Below are 24243 nucleotides of genomic sequence, written 5' to 3' on the forward strand. Positions count from 1 at the left end.
CCTATCAGTCTTGGCCTTGGCAATCACACTGTCTCTCTCTGGCATCAGTTTGGCCCTGGCTTGCTGCAATGGACGTGGTAAGTGTTCGTGTACAGCATGGCCCTTCTTCTTGTCTCCTGGTAGCTTCCTCCATGCGCCCAGGATCAGCTCCCTGTGTTGCAGACTCACCAGTCGCACCAGCATGGCTGGGTTGGGTTGGTTCTGTGTAGGACGGGACAGCCGGTGTACTGCAACAAACGGTGGAACCAAGTTCATACCAAGATGGCCGGACAGGAAACTGAGGACGACTTGATCCGGGGACTCTTCCTGGTGGTGCACTAAACCGCGGATAATAATGTCCGATTTCATCGAGTATCTTTCGGCAAGTAACATATCACGGATCCGCTCCCGCTTTTCAACTTTCAGTGCTTGCTGTAGATCCTCAATTTCCTTGTTCTGAAAGCTGACACTGTCACGCAAGTCATCCACTTCGGTCGCCATTTTTTCTAGCTTAGTGTTAACGCTCTGTATCTGTACGGACAGCTCCTCTCGGACAGACTTAAACTCAGCCATAACCTCATTATGCAGTGACTTACTTTGCGTAGACAGTAGATGTACAAGAGGTCTTAGTTCCGGTGAAATACTGTCCAAGTTGGGGTCCTCGTCGCTCGCCATCTTCGTAGGTGTGGGAGGGGGGCACTTCTTCTGTGCTCCGAGCTGCGTATCTGGGCTCGTTTGGTCACTGCTGCTCTGTCTTGCCCGTTTTACCTGCTTCCGCATACCCACAGGGGACACAGGCACTCGTATCTGGCGAAGTAGTATTAGAGGCCAAAGAAAAAAGGTGGAAAACAGCTTTTTGGGCACACACAGTACAACATGTACTACCTACTCGCCGCCATCTTGGATTCTTTAGGTTAGGCTTTAAGTTCCGGTCTGGCAAACTTGGTATGGTTGGAAAGGTCCCTTAGCAAGAAATCGAAAGGTGAAAACCGCAAAATGTTGGGATAGTTCCTTCTCGAGATATGCATGAGCATACGGGCTCTGTTTAGGCGCAACCGCTACTACATTTTTGAAGCACCGCCCGTCAATTCACCGAGTAAGGGGGTGACTTAATAGCGCGTTTGTAGCTTAGGCTTTAAGTTCCGGTCTGGCAAGCTTGGTATGGTTGGAAAGGTCTCTTAGCAAGGAATCGAAAGGCGAAAACCGCAAAATGTTGGGATAGTTCCTTCTCGAGATATTCATGAGCATACGGGCTCTGTTTAGCCGCAACCGCTAACACCTTTTTTAAGCACCGCCCGTCACGGCACCGAGTAAGGGGGTGACTTAATAGCGCGTTTGTAGCTCAGGCTTTAAGTTCCGGTCTGTCAAGCTTGGTATGGTTGGAAAGGTCCCTTAGCAAGGAATCGAATGGTGAAAACCGCAAAATGTTGGGATAGTTCCTTCTCGAAAAATTCTTGAGCATACGGGCTCTGTTTAGGCGCAACCGCTAACACCTTTTTTAAGCACCGCCCGTCACGGCACCGAGTAAGGGGGTGACTTAATAGCGCGTTTGTAGCTTAGGCTTTAAGTTCCGGTCTGGCAAGCTTGGTTTTGTTGGAAAAGTCCCTTAGCAAGGAATCGAAAGGTGAAAACCGCAAAATGTTGGGATAGTTCCTTCTCGAGATATTCTTGAGCATACGGGCTCTGTTTAGGCGCAACCGCTATCACCTTTTTTAAGCACCGCCCGTCACGGCACCGAGTTGTTTAACGTCTGTTATTTCGCTAGACACAAGGTACAATTGTCACTCAAAGTATTTTGCTCTTACGCACTTGTGATTATCATAACTTGATACGCACCTGCCTATCGTTTGTTTGTCTGTCTGTCTGTTTGTTTGTTTGTCGACTAGCTGGTTGGTTGGTTTGCAGTAAACATAATAATTCTAGTTGCAAATGATTTTCGTACGTATAGTTTGGCTATGTAAGGAGTGAATGAATGTGGGGAATGACATGGATTCAGATTCTTTACTTAAGCAACATGTATATTAACGTGATCTAATTAACACCTGATCTTGTGGACACGTGACGTCAGCAATTGGTCGATCGTGGCAGGAAGTTTACCCCCCCCCCCCCGTCTCTGTTCTTTAGTTGGTGATAAATCCGTGGATGAAACCGAGGCTCGTGTGTGGCTACGACAGTACAACGAAGGACTGCGCAACCGCACTATATCGACAACTGAAGCCAGCTGGGCCCATAGTACCAACATGAACCCCACAACTGCAGCGGCTGCGATACAAGCTCAGAATCAACTTAAGGAATGGGCGTTAAAGAAACGAAAGGAAGCTAAGAGGTTTGTAACATTGCTAATGTCGCTGTGATATGTTTGAAACACAAATTTTCAACGGTGGTAGGCTCTATATTATTGAGTGAGTAGTAATGCACATTTCATGTGTGTCATTGTATTCTTGGTTGTCCATGAATGTATTTTGCATATTATTGTAAACGTAAGTAGCCAACTGTTCATCTATGTTTCACCAGTAGGTAAGGTATGTCAACGTTGATGTTGATTAATCTATTTTGATTGATAACACATCGCCAAACACAGCTAGTTCCCGCTACACACATTTCTATGTTATCTAAATATCTAGCACTATAAAGGTAAATTACTAGCAGTTTGACCATCTCATTTGAAACAGATTCACTCCAGCTATATATTCAGAAGACCTGAGGAGACAATTCTGGTTGATTTCGCTAGATGGCACTCCAGAGGATGCTAACGAACTCAGGTAAAATTATGCTCGGATTGCGATGATAAATGGTACGGGGTTAGATCTTGGGAAGACGAAAGTCGCGATCAAGTCTGGGCCTCCTAGCGGCTGCACTTGATACTGCAGCAGAACTTCCACTTTTTTATCTTTTGTACTGCACATGCTATGGTCTTGTTCTCACTGGTAGAGAAATGTAATCATTGCAATGTATCTTATATAACGTATCACGTGATACAAGTAGTACATATCGAATATTTATATTCTAGGTGCCCGTGTTTCGTACCAGATTTTTCATTTACTGATACTTCATATATTCGGTTTTGATTGTATATTGATACTTGATGGATCTCTTTTTTAGACAATTGTCCAAGCTCCAAAATGAAATCGAAAGTCTGTACAGCACGGGCAAGGCATGCCGGGATGAAAACGGAAACGAGGCTTGTCATCCGCTCGAACCTGACCTTGAACACATCTTCGCGACATCACGTGACTATAACGAACTGCAGTGGGCGTGGCTAGGCTTTCGCGACGCGGTTGGTCCGGCTATGAGAGAGAAATTCGCGCGACTGGTAGAACTGAAAAACAGCGGAGCACGAGAACATGGTGAGAAAATGAAGTTAATGTTGCTATAAATATACCATCTTATACTACTGTTCGCGGTAGCTCCATGCACTGTAGTCTCTTACTGCCATGGAAAATAATGGCGGTGAAGCGGCCACCGCAAAAACCGCGAACATTAAACCACCGTGAAAATTACTGTATTTACAATACCATCTTATACCATCTTAAACCTCCACAAGTTACGTTGACCAGCAAGCATTGGTCTTAGAAATTTAGTGCATGGATCTATTTTTAACTGCGTTGTTCTAGATATATTGGCATAAAATAAAATAGGCCAGAAAGAGGCATTGTGCGATATTAGTTTCCATTTGTCGATCAACTCCTATTATCTTCATTTATAAGCTCTTTCATCGATCAGATCGCATGAGCAGCGACGGGAATTCTAGGTAATATGTCAAAGTTTAAAGGCCCCGTAAAAGAAAACAGTCCTTGTCTCACACATTGTTCCGATTTGCATAAACAGTGTCACGACGGGTTTTGTTTTGTTTTTGTGGGCCTTTACCTTTGACATTGTATTACCTAGAATTCCTGTCGCCGCACATGCGTTCTGATCTCTGTGAAAGGACTTATTAGTGTAATTTACCAGTGTAACAAAAACGGACTATTTCATATACATATCTTATAACTTAGTCGCATTCTCTCCATTTTCACAGGATTTGGTAACTTTTGGGAACGCCTTGAAGCGCCGTTTGAGATAGAAAACTTGCTGGACGTTGCTAACGACCTGTGGACTCAGATCAGACCCCTGTACATCCAGCTACATGCTTACGTAAGGAGAAAACTAGCCACTTTCTATGGCGAAGACAAGGTCTCAACAACAGGGCCAATACCTGCACACCTACTAGGTAGGTATTGTTAGCTTAGGGCACATTTCCAAACTGGGGCCCGGTCGGGATGTTTGCGGAAACGAAAAACAAATTTAAGTGTTCACCAAGGAATATACACAAATTATTCTCGTGACTAATTTTTTAAAAGTTTCTACCCAGTCCAATATATGTAACATAATAATTAATTCTATGCAAAAGAGAAATCTAGCAGCAACAATGCGAAACGCATTACGCAAGACAGTTAACGTAATGTATTGAGTAATGCCATTACCTGACGAAATCGTTGTCCAATAAACTTTGACTTTGACTTTTCTCTCTCTTGCAGGAAACATTTGGGCTAAGTGGTGGGGCAACATTTACGATTTGGTGGCACCCTACCCAGACCAACCGGATATGAACGTCACTTCCGTCCTGTTGCAAAAGGGATATGACCCACTGCGCATGTTCAAGACTGCAGAGGAGTTCTTCACCTCCCTTGGTTTGCGGGAACTACCAGAGGTTAGTATATGTGTCTAGTGTGTTTGTACTGGTCAAAAAATATCTTTTCATCAAAACGCAAGTAGACATCAAAGAAATGAGATATAGACGCCGTGCCTTCTTTTAAACCTGGCAGCATATTCAATTTTTTTATATAGGGTTGGGAAAACGAAAGTAAAGTTTGATGAATTAATGTGTCATTTAACCCTATCTAGACGGGGGGGGGGGGGGTTAAAAGTGCCCGCGCCCACTTTGACGTTGTGTAACTGCCGAACGTCGTAAGCTAGGACTACGAAACTTGGCGACTTTTCCTAAAATATTGTTAGCAACAGTTCTGCGAAAAAAATTTTAGTTTATGATTTTTCATGTTGCCATGGCAGCGGGTTTCTGACAGGCATATTTTACCAAATTTACTAATTTCAGTTAGAATTATGAGATTTCATGGTTTTATTGCTAGAACACACTTGTTCATCTACATCATTAACATCCTGTGTAATTTTAGATTACATTCATAACTAAATATTCATAATTTATGCTAATTTGATGACGTCATGGGTCAAAATCCAAGATGACGGACAATGTCATTATCAACGGTAAATACATGTTATTTTCACGCAAATTCCGTCAAAATCCTTTATTTTTCTACAAAACACAATCACTTGAACCTTTTTAGCCTACTTCTATTGGTTTTGGGGGTTATATGTAGAAAAAAACATATTTTAGAAAATTCAAGCTTGTCAATCCAAGATGGCGGACAAATGACGTCATTTTTATGGCGTCAGTGTCGTCGTCATTGGCAGCAAAAGACTTGACAGACTAAGATACCTATAAGATACCTTTATAGTCATTGTTTTGTTTAATACCTTTGAGTATGGCGAAAATTCCATAATTAGACGGTTTTAGCCAAAAATATGACATTATGACGTCATAATTACGTCACATTACGTCATAACGATACCATAATAACGGAACATATAAAACTCGACCAGTACATCATGCCTACCAAATTTGGTGATCGTAACCCAAGCCGTTTTGAAATTACGAAGGGGGGGGGGGACAATTCTCTGGTTTGGGAAACGTCTCAAAATCCAAGAAAATGATTATGAATTCCAATAAATGTATCACATAGATGCAAGTAAACCTAGGAGTATTGTTGACTCATTCTGCCAGATTTGTCTCCCATGCTGCAGGTTTTCTGGGAGAAGTCTATGATCGTCCGCCCCGAGAACAGGGAAGTGTCATGCCACCCAACATCCTGGGACTTCTATCACCATAGCGACGTCAGGTGAGTCAAGCCTAGTGACCACAGCCTCCGTTGCAGCCTCAGAACGGGACTAATTTTAATTTTAATTTTAATTTTAATTTTAATTTTAATTTTAATTTTAATTTTAATTTTAATTTTAATTTTAATTTTAATTTCAATTTCAATTTCAATTTCAATTTCAATTTCAATTTCAATTCTAATTCTAATTCTAATTCTAATTCTAATTCTAATTCTAATTCTAATTCTAATTCTAATTCTAATTCTAATTCTAATTCTAATTCTAATTCTAATTTAGATTTCAATTTCAATTTCAATTTCAATTTCAATTTCAATTTCAATTTCAATTTCAATTCTAATTCTAATTCTAATTCTAATTTCAATTTTAATCATATTGTCTCCATTTAGAGATGTATGGCTACAACCTCCGTCGGGAAGAAGACCCATTAAGCCCCAAACAACGATTGTTTTTCTATTTTGCTTTTGGACAAAGACAATATGGACTGCACTAAACTTAGTAACTCATATCAACAGTGCCACATACACATAACATAAAGGTAGACCTTTTCTTTTTACCTCCCCGACCGAAGTCGGGTACCCATTTTTTTTACACCTGGCTGTAGTGATGAAGGCCTTTCCCAAAGGCACAACGTCAGGGGCAAGGCGAGTATCGAACTCGGGACCTTTAGATTCCGAGCCGAACGCTCTACCAGAGATTATTTGAAACTGGCTACTATTCTACTAGCTATCTGTTGACTGTTGAATATTCGGCTTCCCAGGGTGAAGATGTGTACAGAGGTGAACCGTGAGTTCCTGGGGACAATTCATCACGAGCTGGGACACATCCAGTATTTCCTGCAGTACGAGGTACGTTTTTGTTTATTATGCGTATGTATGGATGTTGTTTTCCTTATCTGGTGTTGCGGTTAGGTTTTCTTTCCCTGAGCTTGTCAGATTTTTTGTGACAGAACCAACCACTGCTAAGGATCTTAGACAGCCTTTTGTGTACCAAGACAGCTGAACTTTGCAGGACACATACTTCAAGATAATGTGACGGGTCTTTTGGTATAATATAACCAGCTGCTGCCGCGCAGCGTGCCTGCGAAGATGGTGTGTTACGCCGAACGGCGGTTATACCGGCTGTATAGATACAGATACAGAAACAGAAATGATCGTACGACGGTCGCAGGACGTTTGTGACCAAGCCCTTAAGAGTAGTGTTTGTCTACAGGACCAGCCTATGCTGTACAGGGACGGTGCGAACCCGGGGTTCCACGAGGCTGTAGGCGACACCGTGGCCCTGTCCGCCATGACACCTGCACATCTCCGTACTGTGGGGCTGCTGGAAGACTGGCCAGATACGCACGGTAAAAACATACATTTTTTTTCTATTTGCATTCTGAACAGACGAGGACGTTGACAATATGGCACTGCACTCAAGTTAGAAACTTATGTTAACAATTAGAAACTTATATCAACAGTGCCACATACACAATACATATTGGAGGTAAAGATAGTCTTCGGCAAACCATTTCCCCTACCCATTTTACACCTGGGTGAGGTGAGGAAGGCCGTGTTAAGTGCCTTTCCCAATGGCACAATGTTGGGAGCACGGCGGGTATCGAACTCGGGACCTCTAGATTCCGAGCACGGAACGCTCTACCAGCTACGCCACACAATGTCGTATATACAGAATGAACGTCGGATAGTCCACTAAACGAAAATGGACCATTACTTTGAGTATCGCCCATTTATAAGTTTTCACAGATAATCAGGTTCAGATCCGGGCCTGGACCTGATCCAAACCGTACCTGTACCTGAATGTTCTGTACCGGTACCTACCCCTAACATATACACTTCTTCTAGATGTTGTCAATCACTACCAGACCTGTTTTAAAATGATAATCGTTTTCGAAATTCAATGTAAGTTCATCTGTGACGGGAGTCAACATATTGTTACAGTCCGTACACATCCGTACACAAAATAAAGACAAGTTGAATTTTGACAAGGTGAAGATACTAAATTCCAAACAAGATTACTTTCTTAGCGGAGTGAAAGTTACTTCAGAGCCCATCGACTTTCCCTCGACCAAGACGGGGGCCGATACTAACTTCCAAACACTTTTGACCCATTGCTGACGTCACACTTCCGGTCTGGATGTGTGAAATAGGCTTTGGGTCAGTTAAACTTAATAACAAGGATCAGGGGACTGATCGAAAACGTGTTGGTAAGCGCTTTATGTTGTGCACGGATACAAACTTTAAAATTGTAACAATATGATAATCGTTCGTCCACACAGAAAGCGACATCAACTTTCTGTTGAGGGTAGCCCTGGACAAGATCCCGGCCCTGGCCATGCATCTGATGATTGACACTTGGCAGAGTCGCGTCTTCAGCGGCGAGATAACTCCAGACGAGTACAACAGGGAGTGGTGGAAACTCAGGTAAGGCCTTATCAACATTACTTATATTTGTTGGCTGTGCTTTTGTTGTTTTTCCCAGACTGAACTCTAGTATTAGCAGGTGTGTGCCTCATTAAGAAGTGATCATCACTAGACCATGGCCGTTAGGTGTTTGATGTGCTGGAAAACATAACATAATATAACATAACATAAAACTGAATTACCAAGGGAGACCCCTGGTGAAATAAACCCCTGGTGCAGGTTTTATTTGTAGCGAACTGTAGATAGTTTATTATGAAAACACAATGAACTATCTAAATTGATACCCAATAGTTTTGTAAGGTTTCCTGTTAGGTTTGGAGATACCCCTTGTTCTGCAATGTCCGATATTTTGCCACTACTGGCATAATGACTAAGGGAAAATGCTTTGTGGTCGAAATTCATTTCTTCACAGCGGACAGTTATAAAGATTAAATGGTTATTTAGAAGAACCCATGGTTAGATATGAAGCAAACTGGTAGAATGTGGTTCTGCTGTAAAACACTGCGTCTGAAAACCTCCGTCCGTGCTTTGAATTGATTGAACACGTGGACTTGACCTTGTCGTGCCGTACCATGACCGGTAATACGTTTAATGTCTCATGATTACCCAACAGATTATCCGGGTCCACTTATCTTCGGACCGAAAATGATCATTTGCATGTTCTAAAGTTGTCCCCAGCATTTTAACCTTGGCCTTGTAATGCCTAGTAGCACAAAGGGCAGCAAGATTCCTTGCTGTTTCAGTAGCAGCCGGTACTAGTATATTGCTACGAGGAGGGGTATTAGCCCTTCTCTTTTAACGTCATCGAGGCACCTCTTCAAACACGGGACCCCCATTCTACGTCCCTCCCAAAAGATAGGTGCAGCCACAAATGAGATACCCTACCCAGGATTGAGCCAGAGTCTCCCAGTTACCAACTGTTTAGAACCAGGAGCTCAACTGTGAGGCTGCTACCAATTGAGCTTCTCAAGAGCACACACGCACACCGATATCACAACTGCAGCAACACATCGTAGTGAAATCAGTGAAATAGCTAAATAATATTGTAAACAAAACAATAAAACAATACACGTAACCTATTGCAAAACAAACGAGTCATTTCCCTTTCGTAATATGATCTGACAAATCTTATAACGGAGCCAACACGAGTAACGGAGCGTAGTTCATCACTCATTGACGTAATCTTGACGTCAAACTCCAGCAAATACTCCAGCAGTGGTGTATACAAGGGAGGACTGAGTGATCATCACCTCGTCTACACTCACCGTGGCCTGAAGCAGCCCAAACCCGCACCTAAGTGGATTTCCGCGAGGATCTTTAAGAGATTCAGGGAGGAAGACTTCATAGCGGATTTAGAGAGAGTCCCGTGGTCAACGATCACGGTCTTTGACTCTGTACAGGACATGTGGTCTGCCTGGAAATCTCTGTTTGAAACCGTGTGTAATAAACATGCCCCAATCAAGAAGTTCAAGGTCAAAGGAACGGAACGGCCACCCTGGCTCTCCGACGATATTCGGGAGATCATGTCCCTACGTGACCAGGCGAGATGTACGGCCGAACGAACGGGGAATGAAAAGGACTGGGAAACATACAGACATCTGAGAAATCACACCAAAAGACTGGTTGCCTCCAGAAAGAGGAGCCATTACACCGAGGAGATAAACAAGGGTTCAACTAACGATATGTGGAAATCCCTCAAGTCTCTTTTGGGTAAATCCAAGTCAGGCAGTATTCTAAGCATGAAGGACGACACGGGAGAGACGAGCTCCTCGCCAGATATAGCCCACAAACTGAACAACTATTTTGGGACAGTAGCTGAAAAGCTGGCTGATTCTATCAAGAAAACCATGCCATCGTTTAGCCCCTTGGTCTACGTAAGAAGATGCCTCGCGCGTTTCTCTTTCAAGTTAATAACAGCAGACTTTGTCAAACAGGAGCTTAAACTGCTATCTTCAAACAAAGCTACTGGCCTCGACCATCTCAATAACAGGCTTTTGAAGGCTGCGGCCGAGGTGATCGCTCAACCTCTAACAACCATTTTGAATGAATCGCTGAAAAAACATGAGTTCCCGGAGGACTGGAAGAGAGCGAGGGTGACACCAATCCACAAGGCTGGCGATAGGTCCCTACCAAACAATTACAGACCCGTCAGTATTTTACCGGCAGTGTCAAAAATCCTGGAGAGAGCTGTGCATATCCAGCTTTACGAGTATTGTACGGAAAACAACATACTCTCTGAGGTTCAATCAGGTTTTCGACCCAAACACTCTACTCAATCTGCGACGCACTTACTTGTTGAGAAATGGTTCACAGCCATGAACTCTGGAAACCTCACCGGGGCTGTGTTTATCGATCTGTCTAAAGCGTTCGATACTTTGGACCATTCTATCCTGCTTCAAAAATTGTTCAAGTACGGTATCCAAGGTGGAGCTCTTGACTGGTTCGCTTCCTACCTCTCCGGAAGACAGCACTGTACTTCTGTAAATGGAGTCCTTTCTAGCTTCCACACAGTGAAGTACGGCGTTCCACAAGGCTCGATTTTGGGACCACTTTTATTCATTATTTATGTAAATGACATGCCTAACTGTATTCAAAATTGTGAAATTTCAATGTATGCCGATGATACGGTTATTCACTTCAGCAGCAAGGATTCTGGGACCATCGAGAATGCCCTTCAGACAGATCTCGAAAGGTTGTCTCAATGGTTTGCAGTGAACTATCTGTCGATAAACGAAGGAAAGTGCAAGTGTATGCTAATAGGTACAGATAAAAAACTGAAAACTTGTACAAACCCCAGATTGGCCGTAAATGGTCAATTTATCAATCTATGCTACATGTACAAATACTTGGGTATATTCATTGATAATCAACTGAATTGGAAGCGGCACGTCAAAGACGTCCTTAGCAAGTTAAGACGAGCATTAAGTATTATGAAACATGTCAGTCCATTTGTATCTACATCAGCACTTCGCACTCTATACAATACAATCTTTCTGCCGTACATCACATATGGAAGTACTGTTTGGGATACTGCACCGGAGCAAGACCTTCAAAAACTCCAACGAATGCAGAACAGGGCCGGGAAGCTGCTACTGAGGGCCCACTACAGAACACCCTCGGCCGAAGTGCTGACTCGTCTCGGATGGAAGAACATCAAATCCATACACAGACAACAGAAGGCGTTGCTCACATACAAGGCTCTAAACAACTTACTGCCAGTCTACATGAGGAACTTGTTTACATACTGTAGGGAAAGGTCAACTAGATCAACGCGACAAAGCGAATCCAACCTACTATACTTACCCATGGTCCACAGGGAAGCGTATCGAAGATGTATAACGTACTCAGGCACAGTTCTGTGGAATAGTCTGAGAGAGAACGTGAGGCAGGCGCCCTCTTTATCGTCGTTTAAGAACTTAACTCGACTAGAAATTATGTAACTATGGACTATGAGATGGACTGATATTATGTTGAAGACGAAAGGATCTATGGAATGGTGAATTGTATGATGATGAATTGCATCTTTTGTGTAGTGCATTGTATTTAGAAGGTATTTAGACCTCTGACCTCCTCCACCCTTGAAATCTTGAAAAACGGCTCAGGCCGAATGATGTATCAAGGTTAAATAAAGGTTGAAAAAAAAAAAAAAAAAAAGTAACACAAACGGCAGGAGATTATCACTTAGACTTATGTTTTGTGGCGAAACGACTTGTGCCTTGTGGCGAAACGACTTACTTTGTGGCGAAATGACGTTGGCAAACTGACAAAACGACCTGTAACCTCAATGATATATGATAGTTACGTTCAATCAACCTTGATATAACTTCGTCATGGGCATTAATCTATTCGCAAACGATATGTGAAAGATGCGTCTCTTTAGAAACACGAATAGCCTGTATGGTAAAGCCTGGGGTATATTGGGTTCTTCTTGCAATTAACACAATATCTTCATGACTACAATTTTGATAGTTGTATTTTATCTCTTAATTGACTCCCCTAGCTGTGCATATCACGATACTTTGCACACATGTGTACCTAGCATACAATGTGAAATCATCTTGCGCAAAAACACATTCAAGCATTGGCATAAGAACTTCTTCAGTTCTTCACTTTATTGTTTACTTCAATACCACTTGCAGGAAAACTTAAGATTTACACCCAGAAAAGTCAATTAGTCTTGTGCTTGGTATTAGCTCTACTCCTTTTGCATAGGCCACATGCAAGCGAACAACACTTCCAACAAAGCAATAACACACTAGTTATAACAGCCACAATCAGGGCTAAGACGTCTAACAGATAATACTGGTAGAAGGGCAGTTCGATTGCCCTCGACCTCAGATGAGGGAGGCCGCCATGTTTGATGACGTGTTCTATCCACCATGTTGCTCGCTCCATGGGTGACTGTGGTTGGTCCTGGAGGTGGGTGGAGATGTATTTGGCTTTCTCCTTATATCTGAAATTAAAATGACAAGTCCCTTGAAATGAGGACTGTTTTGCGAATACACCAGTGACAGGCCAATGTTGTTTACATGACTCGGATAGGATTTTAAAACGTCAATGGACATCGGATGCTTCACCAAACAGAATCCTTGTAAGGAATGGGCCATTGTTTTGAGCATATCGCCCATTCACAGTTTAACATATATGATTAGATCCAGGTTCAGGTTTCGAGGCATTTAGAAATAAAATGCTTGTTCCAAAAGACGATGGCAATAGCTTATTGTATAAAGGATAGCACACTTACCTGGGATTGGAAACAACCGTAGTGATGGCCTGGTAAACTTCTTCTGACGTCACGCTGTGGATGTCCAGTGTCACAGCCATCCCTCGGGCCTCCACCCGGGCAATGTTGTCGTGTTGGTCACCGAACAGAGGCATGCCGATCAAGGGAACCCCGTGGTACATGGCCTCTGATACACCGTTGTAGCCACAGTGTGATACAAACGCCTTTGTCTTGGGATGAGCTGTTCGTAGGAATGAAAAGATTTTTCTTCTATTGATTTTCGACGAGGACAATGTGGCACTGCACTGAAGTAGGTAACTTATATTAACAGTGCCACATACACAGTACAGGCATAACGTAAAGGGAGTGTTTTCTCTCTACCTCCCCGACCGAAGTCAGGTACCTATTTTTACACTTGAGTGAAGTGAGGAAGGTCGTGTTAAGTGCTTTTCCCAAGGACACAACGTCGGGGGCACGGCGAGTATTGAACTGGGGACCTACAGATTTCGAGTCGAACGCTCTACCAGTTACGCCGCACACAACGCCACAAATGAAAGGACTGCATAAATTATAGAAAATACTTTCAATTCAAGGCAAAGTAGCAAAGAATTCGAAATGAACATTGCTTACGTAAAATGTTTGTACTACAAAAGACATATTTTATTCAAAGCGCTGCATGGACTTTGTGTCAGTCTCCGGATATAGCGGATCCTGCGAAAAGAACTCTGCAACAGACTTGAGTCAGCTTACAGATGTGCCCTATGTGACAGAGGCTGTCATTCTAGTATAGGACTGTTTAGCCAAAGTCGACGCTGAAGGACTGATATCAATTAGGATTTTCCCATGGTCAATATTAAGGAGGCCATATACTCTCCGGATATCAAATAGCTTACCGAGTAAGTCGCTCTGGGGTACCCACTGCATGGTCTTGGTGTTGGAGCCCAGACTTGGAGGTGGCGCCCCAGCGTAGCGCCACACAACCTTCTGCGGCAGACGGGCAAAGGCAGCGGCCAGCATGTCGGCTGTCTCTGCCGGCATAGCCGCTATCATGGAGCCGAACGTTACAATCACGACTCCGGCATCTCCAGAGCTCTGCATGAACGTCTCCAGGTTCTATGGTGATGATGGTGCAAGAATCTAAGAGTTTTGACCTATATTGGATTAGTGCCTCGGCATTGTTTCCTGCTTTTGAAGTTTTACAATGCAACTTTACATTCAAGTGGATAAAACAATTGAAATGTAGAAAAGACATAAACTCAACTCGAGCCTGGCGCCATCTATTTATCTTAATACCCTGTGACGGAGGGTAACATCCAACGACAGAGTATTGTGATCGGTTGATGTGATGAGTGAGTAGGTTTGAAACAGCATCTATACTCATTAAGTTTGTCAATCAAAACCGATAGGAAAGTAGGGAAATACGAGAGCTGCCCAGGAAATTCCCTACCCAATAACTAAGACGCAGTTTTTGAACACGCAAATAAGAAAACAGGAAAAATCATTGTTTGTCCATTAACAGGTTAAAATAGAATGTCGGTGATGAAGCTTCCTGTACTGTAACGTATCCGTGTTATAGATTTGATTGACTCACCTCACTGAGCGGCTTGACTTTGTCAGCCATGTGACCCGCTATGCTGACCATATTTGGCATGATAGGTTTAGGGAAGTCAAACATGAGGTCTGATTGGTAGAGCCATACGTCGGTTCTTGCCAAGGCAGCAGACATGGTGTAGTTGTCCCCGATGGTTCTGTTTGTGGACAAAAAAAAACATGTGGAACTTTTCACTGATTGTAGAGAGTATCGTATAGAGGGAGTCAGCCTTGCAGGATTTTAAAACGCCAGTAGGAGTCGAATGCTCAAAATATTTTTTTTACAGACAATAAGCTTCAGGGTTAGGTCCGGACCTAGACCTGATCCCCTGGACCTGAACCGGACCTGGACCTGAATTTTCTGTACCGGTATCCACCCCTAGTTCAGACCCATGATTATCCTTAGCGTAGCAAGGATCTTGCTGTCTCAATACCAGGGTATTTTTTTTACAGGGAGGGTTTGCTAGCTCTTCAATTCTGACGTGCTACAACTGCAGCCTAAACCGAGATGCCCTACCCTGGATTGAACCGGGGGCTCCCAGTTACCAACTTATTGGAACTGGGAGCTCAACTGTGAGGCTACTATCAGTTGAGCTAGCTACTAGGGACATCCCATATCATACAAGACCGACAAACAACAATACATGATACATCCACATACCTTCTTGCCAAAACGTTGTAAGTTCTCTCGACAACTGGCCGCGCCACAGCATTTATCAGTACATAAGCTAAAACGTTCATGACTCTTTGGAAAAATGTCATCCTATCCGACAACCCTAAGCCCATTGTTGGTACGTAGGCAAGAGGGGTGGGGACGCCACTAGTACGAGTGTCTGCAACACATCACAAAGTACCAAGGGGTCGTGAATAGTTTCATCAGGTTAGTGTAAATACTCATATAGCAAAGTTCTTCCAACACAACCAAAATAGTACCCACTTCCAACGTTTCGGTGTCTATCAGATAGCATCATCAGGGTAGAATGGCTGGATCTACTTCTCATTGCTACTTATAGCCGATGTAGGTGGCGCTGCAGCAGTGAGAATGCTGTCCCTAACGTGACTCAGTTTGTATCCCCCGATCCCCCCTCATCTCTGCTCTGTTCATAACCGGGAGCTGACTTCCTGATCCAGAGTGCCTCCTATCCAGTGAGTCCGTCTGTTTTTCTCACTGTTTTTCTCAATGACTCTGGTCCCCTCCCATGCAGTCTATTGCACAATGATTTCTGTTAGAAACGTTGGAGGTGAGTACTATTTTGGTTGAACTTAACTTTACTTGTTCCTTAGTCACGACTTATATTCATATAATTATCACAACTGACCAGTTTCGATAGCCGTCTGTTACCTTCATCAAGGCAATACTGACTGGCCATATCTCACAGTCCAGCATGGTGTCCCAAATGAATACTTTTGTCATACATGCGGTCCCAAATATCTATCGTAAGTGTTTCTTATCATAATATAACCAAAATCATATATTTACCGACACATTCCATAAACTAAATAGATATGTTAGTCTGGCTAGAAAGTTTTTGAAGCCATTTAATTTTGTACAAATGTAAGAAGCTAGACAGAATGTAATAGTCAACAAAATGTATAAAGAGTTTAAGACGCACCTATTCCAAGAGGTATAGACCGTAGGGTGCAGACAAGAGGCAGGTCCAGGTACTGAGCCACGATTGGTCCACATGAAATTGCAGGGTACGTCAGCACTACGTCATAGTGGCCGTTCTTCAGTCTGGTCATCAGCCGGCTGTCACTCAACATTCCCTCACAGAGACCGAAGATGCCAGAGAGCGCGTTTCCAAACACTTCTAGGTAGCCTAGTGCTCCAAGTGAAGAAAATGCCTGTAGTAATTTGTCACAAAGATCTGATTAGTTGGGGTAGGTTAGAAGTTTACGTTATCTAAAGTTAGGGATGGAAAGATATGTCTAGAAGACTAATCTCCAAGCAGATCCTACGGTAGCATAAGATAGTATCAAAAGCTGCCAGAGTAGTGCAGCCGGCCTAGGAGTGTGTTTGGCTACCCGTGGCTAATGACTACTAGTACCTTTTGCCAGCTGTACTCCTTAGCCAGCTTTGATACTATCTTATGCCACTGGTAAATCTGCCTGGAGATAAAGTAGACTCGATTACAAGATGGCTGATATAGATAATCCAGATATACTGGTTCATATACTATTATATGCATCCCTCGGTGTCGAAACACACACTACATAGGAATAAACACATAGTAATTCATCATATTGTTCACACAACGCCGTTACTTCATTTTGAAAACGATTGGCTCGGAACACTTACGATGATTGGTGGGAGAGTTTTCAAGGTCTCTTTCATCAATGGCGGTTTTTCGGGATCCCCAAACGTTTCGAAGCGAAAGCTCGGAAATTTTCGCATCAGATCGGTCTTTTCACTAGCAGGAGCCACCACGGTGACGACATGTCCTCGGGAGGACAAGGCTTCGGCAATCTTCGCCACGTCCAACCACGGGCTGCCGAACGTCACTGTCGCCACCAGAATGTCCGCAGCTTGAGCGCATTGTGACAAAATGGCAGCAACAACCAGGAGATGGAAACCCGTCCACATTTCTGTTTTAGCTGGGCTACGATGAGTCTTCTGCGTCAGGAGTTTTAAACTTTAAAGAAAAGAAAGAGTTTGGTTTGGTTTGGTTATACAGATCTCCATTAGTGACTGATATGTCACTATTCTTCCTGGAGTCCGGGTGATTTGTAGAGAATCACCAATTCTAGACGGAAGTATTTGCATAATCTCACACCGCACCATCGCACGTCTGGGGGTTCAAATAAGTGGCAGATCAAATAATCTTGATGAAAAGTAATAGTCTTAGATAGATAAACTTCAGCTTTACCCGAAATGCATTTTATATTGCCATATGTTTTTATTAGCATGTTTTAAACTGATCTTGCAAAAGTAATGTTGCTGCAGGGTTTTATATTCAGTATGGTGCATCGGTCTTTAAAAAAAAGAGCAAACAATTAAAAAATGATCACTAAAAGGGTCGAAATTGAATATTTCCCCTCAATAATGACTGTTAAAATAGCTTTTTGCGTGTAATTCGTCGTACGCCCCCCTCCCCCTAGAAGTAAGGTCACGGAAAGGTCAAAGAATTTGACCCTGCCAGTAACGTTACACGTGAAACGCCATGTTCTCGCGGTCCAATATACACATGGTAACCTGATACTGAAATGTACGTATTTAGAATGCCAATAACAATATGAATGGGAATGGGATATTAGTCCCATTCATATCCTTCCGCATTCAGCACTCTACTGATAGCAATTTGTGATCTCATCCAGTCAATAATTCTCTAACCGCAATGCCATTGAGATGTTAATGTCATCCACTGTTCTTAAACGTTCGCTCGTGACTAAATCTAGCTAAACGTAGCATATGCATTACCTGTTGAGTAAAAGCAGTAGAATCGCGATGTGGCGAGTGTAATGAGCCCCGGTAGAAATCGGATGACACCGGCCGGGCTAAGACCGATGTCAACTTTGCTTAGCGTCTTTATCGTCTGCAGGTCAAAGTGCAACGCTCCAAAGGTCATACATGCTAGCTAGCATGATGACCGGTAGGGCGTTCTGTACGCCTTACACAATATATCTCATTTGGGGAGCAATTGGGTCTCCTCACCGAGAGTTTATAGCTTTAAACCTCCTCTTACTCACGAGAATCAGAATGATTCCTTTTGCCTGAATCACCAATGGGAGCTCAGGATTCCGTTACTATGGAAACCGGTCCCATGGTAACGACAGTCTCAGTCTCGTAATTATTAGCCTATGTCGCATATATTCATAACGCAACAGGATTAAGATGCTCCCAATTCTAGACTTTTAGAGGTGTTGGCTATTAAGGGCCCGCCAAGTCGAAGAACTGCTTGGTTAAGCCAGGCTAGTTCTGGAGGGGTAGTACTTGACTCAAGTTACTGTTAAACCATGTAATCTCATCAAGTAATGTTACTCGTGTGATGTGCTGCCGACGTTCATAGTGTTGTTACATACCATGTGCCATGTACATCACTCAAATATAAAACCTCTTGAGGGTACATTTTCATTAGAATGGAAATATGTGACGTTTTTCGTCTAAAATAAATGTACTGGAATGGGTTAATCAAAAGTGCGACTGACTTAATAGTATTTTTCTTTCCCAGATTGGAGTACCAGGGACTGTCGCCTCCTGCACAAAGAACAGAAGAAGATTTTGATGCTGGGTCCAAGTTTCACATTGTCTACGGATTTGCCATGATGAGGTAAAAAAAGTTTACAGTATACTAGGCATGCTAAGGTACACTAACTCTTTGGTCCATAACAATTGACAAATTCTATATGGAACAACGTTTTGAATAAAACGATATATAAAACTTTCGGTATTGAGCCATGACGAAGTTTCGTTAGGCCTATAGACATGTTTTGAAGGGATAAACGACCCGAACAGTCCCATTGTATTTATGTCTCTCTTTGAAAGGATCGCCTAATAGGCTTTGATTCTTGTGAATGCACACGAAAACATTCTACAGCGTTTGCTAATCCCCAATCTTCCCACAGGTACTTTGTAAGCTACATTGTCCAGTTCCATTTCCACGAGGCCCTGTGTAGGGAGGCGGGATATCTGCAGGGTCCGCTCCATAGGTGTGACATCTACGGGTCATCTGATGCTGGGGAGAGACTACGGTAAGGATCGGAACAGTGGCTGTCTGCGTGCTAGATGAAAAATGTAGCTACAGTACTAATTGCTCAGGCAGTGGAAAAGGGAAGAAATTCGTCAAGAGTAAGCCTTGGTATATAATTACGTCATATTCTAAGTGCTTGACCCATAGAAAAGAGTCTTCATTGATGTTGGAGAAAACGTCCTCAACTGCCCATGTGTTGAATCTCAAGTCTAGCCTTAATAATGCTAAACAGATCATACAAGAAGTAGAAGATATGATGCCTGCGTGAAATGGCTTTTTTGTTATTGACAGAACGTCTTGTCTTATAATCATTGATTGTGACCTTCTTCTAGAATCTGTCTAGTGCGTCTGTTGCCTCCATCAGGCAACACACATGCATACAACACGAAGATAGGAAATGAGATAACCCTCATACCCTATTTTGGGACCTTTGACCTAACTTCCTGTCAGTGACCCTATCGATTTTGGCCGAGGGCCAAGCCAACATTAATATCCTGCCAGTTTTTGGTTACATCATTTCCCGCCTCACATCCACACACTCTAGAATCAATGTACTAACAACTACGGACAAACATTAAGACAAACAGATACACAAACTGAAAACAATACATCCGTGAAAAGAATTGAATGAAGGATAATTTAGATACTAGTGTATTACTGTCTACCCAACCGTGATCTACCCTATGATTTGTTACAGTGAGATGCTGAGGATGGGAAACAGTCAACCCTGGCCAGAAGCCATGAGGACCATGACTGGACAGAACAAGATGGTGACGTCCGCAATTTTGGAGTATTTTCAGCCGCTCATGGAATGGTTAAAGGAACAGAATAAGAAGGAGAGTTTAGGTTGGTAGTGTAAGAAAGCATACAGACAGATAGACACAGTATCTAATATATGGTAGATAGTGCAACTGATTGTACAAAGTTCCAATTCGTCAATCTAAATGATTTACAAAACTTCATTTACACACGACGAACCAGAAGGTGACATTGATGTTAGTGTTAGGATTCCTGTGGCAACCTTTCTGTAAGAACAGCCTATAGGATATTGTCTTTGTCTCATCAGCTACATGTACTAGAATATCAACATAGACGAGATCAACGTATACAAATGTCACGAGAAAATGACGAAGAAAAAACGAAATGTAACCCTGATGTCTTTATTGAATGCATTTTTCAAACAATTTGTTTTTAAATTTTCACTACTTTCTAAGTTCTATGTCGATAACATGACCCTTCTGTTACACAATACTACAACTCCAGTGCTTTTCTTCCCATTTTGTTTCTTAAATTTATTATTTTGATGATCTGCAAATAATCTTAGTTAGTATTAAGCATAGCCACTTTTGTGTATTTACATTCTAAAAAGTTACAGCTCCAAGCGCGCCTGTTGCATTGAAAGGAAAACCAAAGTAGACTTCGACATTTTTCTAATACATGTGCAGATTGACTTATTTTTCTCTGTGACACATTTGGCACACAGACGTTAGTTAGATTTCTGTTTGATGTTGGTGCTACTCCGTTTGCAAATGCCACATGCAAACAAACAACACTTCCAGCAAACCAACAACACAACAGCAATGACAGATACGATCAAAGCTATCACGTCCAACAGATAGTACTGGTAGAAGGGCAGCTCAACTGCCCTCGACTTCAGATGAGGGAGGCCGCCATGTTTGATGACGTGTTCTATCCACCATATTGCTCGCTCCATGGGTAACTGTGGTTGGTCTTGGCGGTAGGTGGAGACGAATTTGGCTTTCTCCTTATACCTAGAAAGATAAATTGGTCACATTTCAATGATGATAGCAGTTATGATAACCAGCTTAGACTGACAGGAACATAAAATTCGATGGTGGAATTTATCAGACGATATCAAGCTTTAACTCTTGTTACAGACGATGTCAAGATGAGATCCCCATTCTTTCTGGTTTATCGGTCATGTTTTATACAATTTAAAAAATTCTACTGCAGTAACATGAAATAAAGATATTGAACCAGCGTTGGTAAAAATACATAATGAATAGATAAAATATTCCTGAACTCAACAATTGGATACATTGCAATATTCCACTGGTCGCTCAGACTTCATTAGTTGTCTGACCCGAACGATCTAGTCACGTGACCCACTGTATGCATGACTTCATCAGTGGGTCAAATGTCGCCGGAAGTCGATATCGACCCCCATCCTCTCTTGGATGTCTCTTCGCCCTCTCTCGCAAATAGACATTATTAGACAATCTCTCTATTTGCGAGAGAAGGCAAAGGGATCCGGTAGCTATAATCGGTTTAGAAACTAACTTCGGTACCAGAATACCCCAGCCCAGATGAGAGGTTATTAATTTATTAAGTTCATTTATGTTATTTCTAAGAACATTTAACCGCCACGTTTTTACCTGGGATCGGAAATAACGGTAGTGATGGCCTGGTAAACCTCGTCTGACGTCACACTGTGGATGTCTAGTGTCACGGCCATCCCTCGGGCCTCCACCCGGGCAATGTTGTCGTGTTGGTCACCGAACAGAGGCATGCCGATCAAGGGAACCCCGTGGTACATGGCCTCTGATACACCGTTGTAGCCACAGTGTGATACAAAGGCCTTTGTCTTGGGATGGGCTGTTCGTATGAATGAATACAAGTCAAAGATAGGAGTCTGTGACATCAATGCATAAACGTTATCTACTAAACATAGAACTACAGACAAGCTCTGATATGGTAATTTCATAGACTTGTAACAGTGGGGTTCAAATGCCGCCCAACTGACCATGGACTGTTCATTTTGACGTAACGGTTTAGCGGTTGGTTTTGTGATCTGGCGACAAGGGTTCGAATATCGGGAGCTCATTTCTTTCATTGGTTCCCATGCCGTCCCTGTGAGTAACAGGCTAAGATGTGCCACACAGGGATAACGATCTCGGAGATTAGAGGACGAATCTTATAAAAAGGGGGGAGGAGTGTAACAGTGAGGTTCAAGCGCCGCCAATCTGACCATGCCAAATAGGACTATTACTTTTGGAGTAATGGTTAGAGTTTGGGTTTGTGATCTGGCGGCCCGGGTTCGATTCCCGGAAGCCAGGAGACTGTTTCTACTCCTTTCTTATAGAATTCACGGTGCATGAATAACATTTACCTAATAAGTCGCTCTGAGGTACCCACTGCATGGTCTTGGTGTTGGAGCCCAGACTTGGAGGTGGCGTCCCAGCGTAGCGCCACACAACCTTCTGCGGCAGACGGGCAAAGGCAGCGGCCAGCATGTCGGCTGTCTCTGCCGGCATAGCCGCTATCATGGAGCCGAACGTTACAATCACGACTCCGGCATCTCCAGAGCTCTGCATGAACCTTTCGAGATCCTGTATGTGTTCGGGAGAATACAAGAGTTAGCACCAGTCTTCATTCGTACCGTATACGTAACATAAATTGACTACGTCATTTGTTCTGAAATTTTCATTCGTAAATAATTTCATCATGTTGGTAATTATTCATATAGTAAGGTTCTTGTAAACACAACCAGGGTAGTAGAGGGAAACAGACGAACTCGCTGGATAAAGGAGGTTGTTTGAATCAAGAAGTCAGCTCCGGTCATGAACAGAGATGAAGGGGGATACAAACTGAGTCGCGTTTGGGGCGGCATTCTTGCTGGTGCAGCGCCACCTACATCGGTTAGAAGACAAGTAGCAGCGAGAAGCAGCTGAGATGTAGTCATTTCAACCCTGATGATGGTGTCTGACAGCCATGGAAACGTTGAATGTGAGTACTAGTTGTGTTTACAAGAACGTCTGGAAGCCAAATGTAATTCCAAGCATTTCTGTGAAGAAGTTGACAAGGAAATGTCGACGGTAATGCAATGTTCCTTCACGTTTTGTTCAATCATTATAAAACTCACCTCACTGAGCGGCTTGACCTCTTCTGCCATGTGACCCGCTATGTTGACCATATTTGGCATGATAGGTTTAGGGAAGTCAAACATGAGGTCTGATTGGTAGAGCCACACGTCGGTTCTTGCCAAGGCAGCAGACATGGTGTAGTTGTTTCCAATCGTTCTGTTCGTGTGGAAAAAAAAATTCTGCAATGTCACCCATATCGTCTAATCAGGCGAGACAAGGGGGATACAGACTTAGTCACATTTTGGTCAGCAGTCTTGCAATAACGTAAACTTGCGGTGAGCAGTAGCATAAAACTATGACTTTTAGGCTCTCACGAAGGCAGCTGAGCGCCTGTTGAAAGTTTGACTCTATAATCCTGAATCACAATTTCTAAGATTCTACCACCACGATAGTTATTCACGTACTAGGCACACTTACCTTCTTGCAATATCGTCTATGTTCCTCTCCATGAAGAGTCCTATTGTGGTCAGCCCAAAGTAGAACAGGGTGTTCTTGACCCTCTGTAAGAAGGTCATCTTATCGGTCAATCCTGACGTCACAGTCGGTATGTAGGAAACAGGATTGGGGACACCGGTGGCCCGGATATCTGTAACAAAGCATCAAACGACGGTAAAAGAATTATCATATAAAACAAAGCAAACATCATATTTCACAATTCTACAGTAGAATGCATAATCTATGCATAATCCGATAAATTTGTAGTGATTCCTAAATGACAACGAAGAAGACTTCCCTAGAAAATACAGGGAAGGTATCTCTAATGTATATATCTATTTGCACAATGTGTATATACTATAGTCTAACAGCTTCACATATACACGTAGCTTTAAAATAGTACAAATTATCAATATTGGCATAGGATAGTATCTAAATCGTAAAGAGAACGCTTTGCTTTTGATAGTGTAATATGCTATCCTTACGCTACCCTGTCCATGTCAAATTCCATTTCATTGTCTTTGACTTTGTCAGCAGGGTTAGGCCTTTATAGTAGCCACTTGCTAGTA

The 24243-nt window shown here is 42.8% G+C and overlaps 3 protein-coding genes across 4 annotated transcripts; 1 reads left to right on the forward strand and 2 right to left on the reverse strand.

Annotated features, from left to right (window-relative positions):
- Positions 1–2101: 2101 nt before the first annotated feature.
- LOC118403321 (angiotensin-converting enzyme-like) lies at positions 2102–20789 on the forward strand. The gene is made up of 12 exons (XM_035802021.1): positions 2102–2305; positions 2652–2741; positions 3082–3326; positions 3998–4189; positions 4497–4669; positions 5839–5933; positions 6689–6776; positions 7141–7276; positions 8210–8354; positions 18837–18935; positions 19231–19356; positions 20053–20789. Exons 1-12 carry the CDS (start codon positions 2220–2222, stop codon positions 20207–20209), a joined length of 1632 nt encoding a protein of 543 aa, XP_035657914.1. The 5' UTR covers positions 2102–2219; the 3' UTR covers positions 20210–20789.
- Positions 12454–18301, reverse strand: LOC118403323 (UDP-glucuronosyltransferase 1A1-like). Of its 2 annotated transcripts, none has more exons than XM_035802025.1 (7): positions 18086–18301; positions 16281–16512; positions 15329–15500; positions 14669–14825; positions 13971–14190; positions 13099–13318; positions 12454–12807 (listed from the first exon to the last, which is right to left on the reverse strand). In XM_035802025.1, the coding sequence occupies exons 2-7, from the start codon at positions 16429–16431 to the stop codon at positions 12522–12524; spliced, it is 1206 nt and encodes a 401-aa protein (XP_035657918.1). In that variant the 5' UTR covers positions 16432–16512; positions 18086–18301; the 3' UTR covers positions 12454–12521. The 2 variants fall into 2 exon arrangements, with proteins under 2 accessions (XP_035657918.1, XP_035657917.1); XM_035802024.1 differs by lacking the exon at positions 18086–18301 and adding an exon at positions 16967–17351.
- LOC118403335 (UDP-glucuronosyltransferase 2B33-like) lies at positions 20502–23826 on the reverse strand. The gene is made up of 5 exons (XM_035802037.1): positions 23657–23826; positions 23239–23395; positions 22486–22705; positions 21752–21971; positions 20502–21127 (listed from the first exon to the last, which is right to left on the reverse strand). The coding sequence occupies exons 1-5, from the start codon at positions 23752–23754 to the stop codon at positions 20842–20844; spliced, it is 981 nt and encodes a 326-aa protein (XP_035657930.1). The 5' UTR covers positions 23755–23826; the 3' UTR covers positions 20502–20841.
- Positions 23827–24243: the final 417 nt, after the last annotated feature.

The sequence above is a fragment of the Branchiostoma floridae genome, chromosome 16, assembly GCF_000003815.2.
Source record: "Branchiostoma floridae strain S238N-H82 chromosome 16, Bfl_VNyyK, whole genome shotgun sequence".
Lineage (NCBI taxonomy): Eukaryota > Metazoa > Chordata > Leptocardii > Amphioxiformes > Branchiostomatidae > Branchiostoma > Branchiostoma floridae.

What these genes read in the sequence shown, in the direction of transcription:
- LOC118403323 (XM_035802024.1), bottom strand. Translation starts at nt 17,251, where the DNA reads ATGTGGACGGGTTTCCATCTCCTGGTTGTTGCTGCCATTTTGTCACAA. An exon ending in TACAACGTTTTGGCAAGAAG is followed by an intron (nt 14,826 to 15,328) that starts GTATGTGGATGT and finishes GTCCACAAACAG; the next exon opens with AACCATCGGGGACAACTACA. An exon ending in AAGTCAAGCCGCTCAGTGAG is followed by an intron (nt 14,191 to 14,668) that starts GTGAGTCAATCA and finishes TCATCACCATAG; the next exon opens with AACCTGGAGACGTTCATGCA.
- LOC118403321 (XM_035802021.1), top strand. Translation starts at nt 2,220, where the DNA reads ATGAACCCCACAACTGCAGCGGCTGCGATACAAGCTCAGAATCAACTT. An exon ending in AGTATTTCCTGCAGTACGAG is followed by an intron (nt 6,777 to 7,140) that starts GTACGTTTTTGT and finishes GTTTGTCTACAG; the next exon opens with GACCAGCCTATGCTGTACAG. An exon ending in TACGGATTTGCCATGATGAG is followed by an intron (nt 18,936 to 19,230) that starts GTAAAAAAAGTT and finishes ATCTTCCCACAG; the next exon opens with GTACTTTGTAAGCTACATTG.
- LOC118403335 (XM_035802037.1), bottom strand. Translation starts at nt 23,754, where the DNA reads ATGACCTTCTTACAGAGGGTCAAGAACACCCTGTTCTACTTTGGGCTG. An exon ending in ATAGACGATATTGCAAGAAG is followed by an intron (nt 23,396 to 23,656) that starts GTAAGTGTGCCT and finishes CCACACGAACAG; the next exon opens with AACGATTGGAAACAACTACA. An exon ending in ACCGTTATTTCCGATCCCAG is followed by an intron (nt 21,128 to 21,751) that starts GTAAAAACGTGG and finishes TTATCTTTCTAG; the next exon opens with GTATAAGGAGAAAGCCAAAT.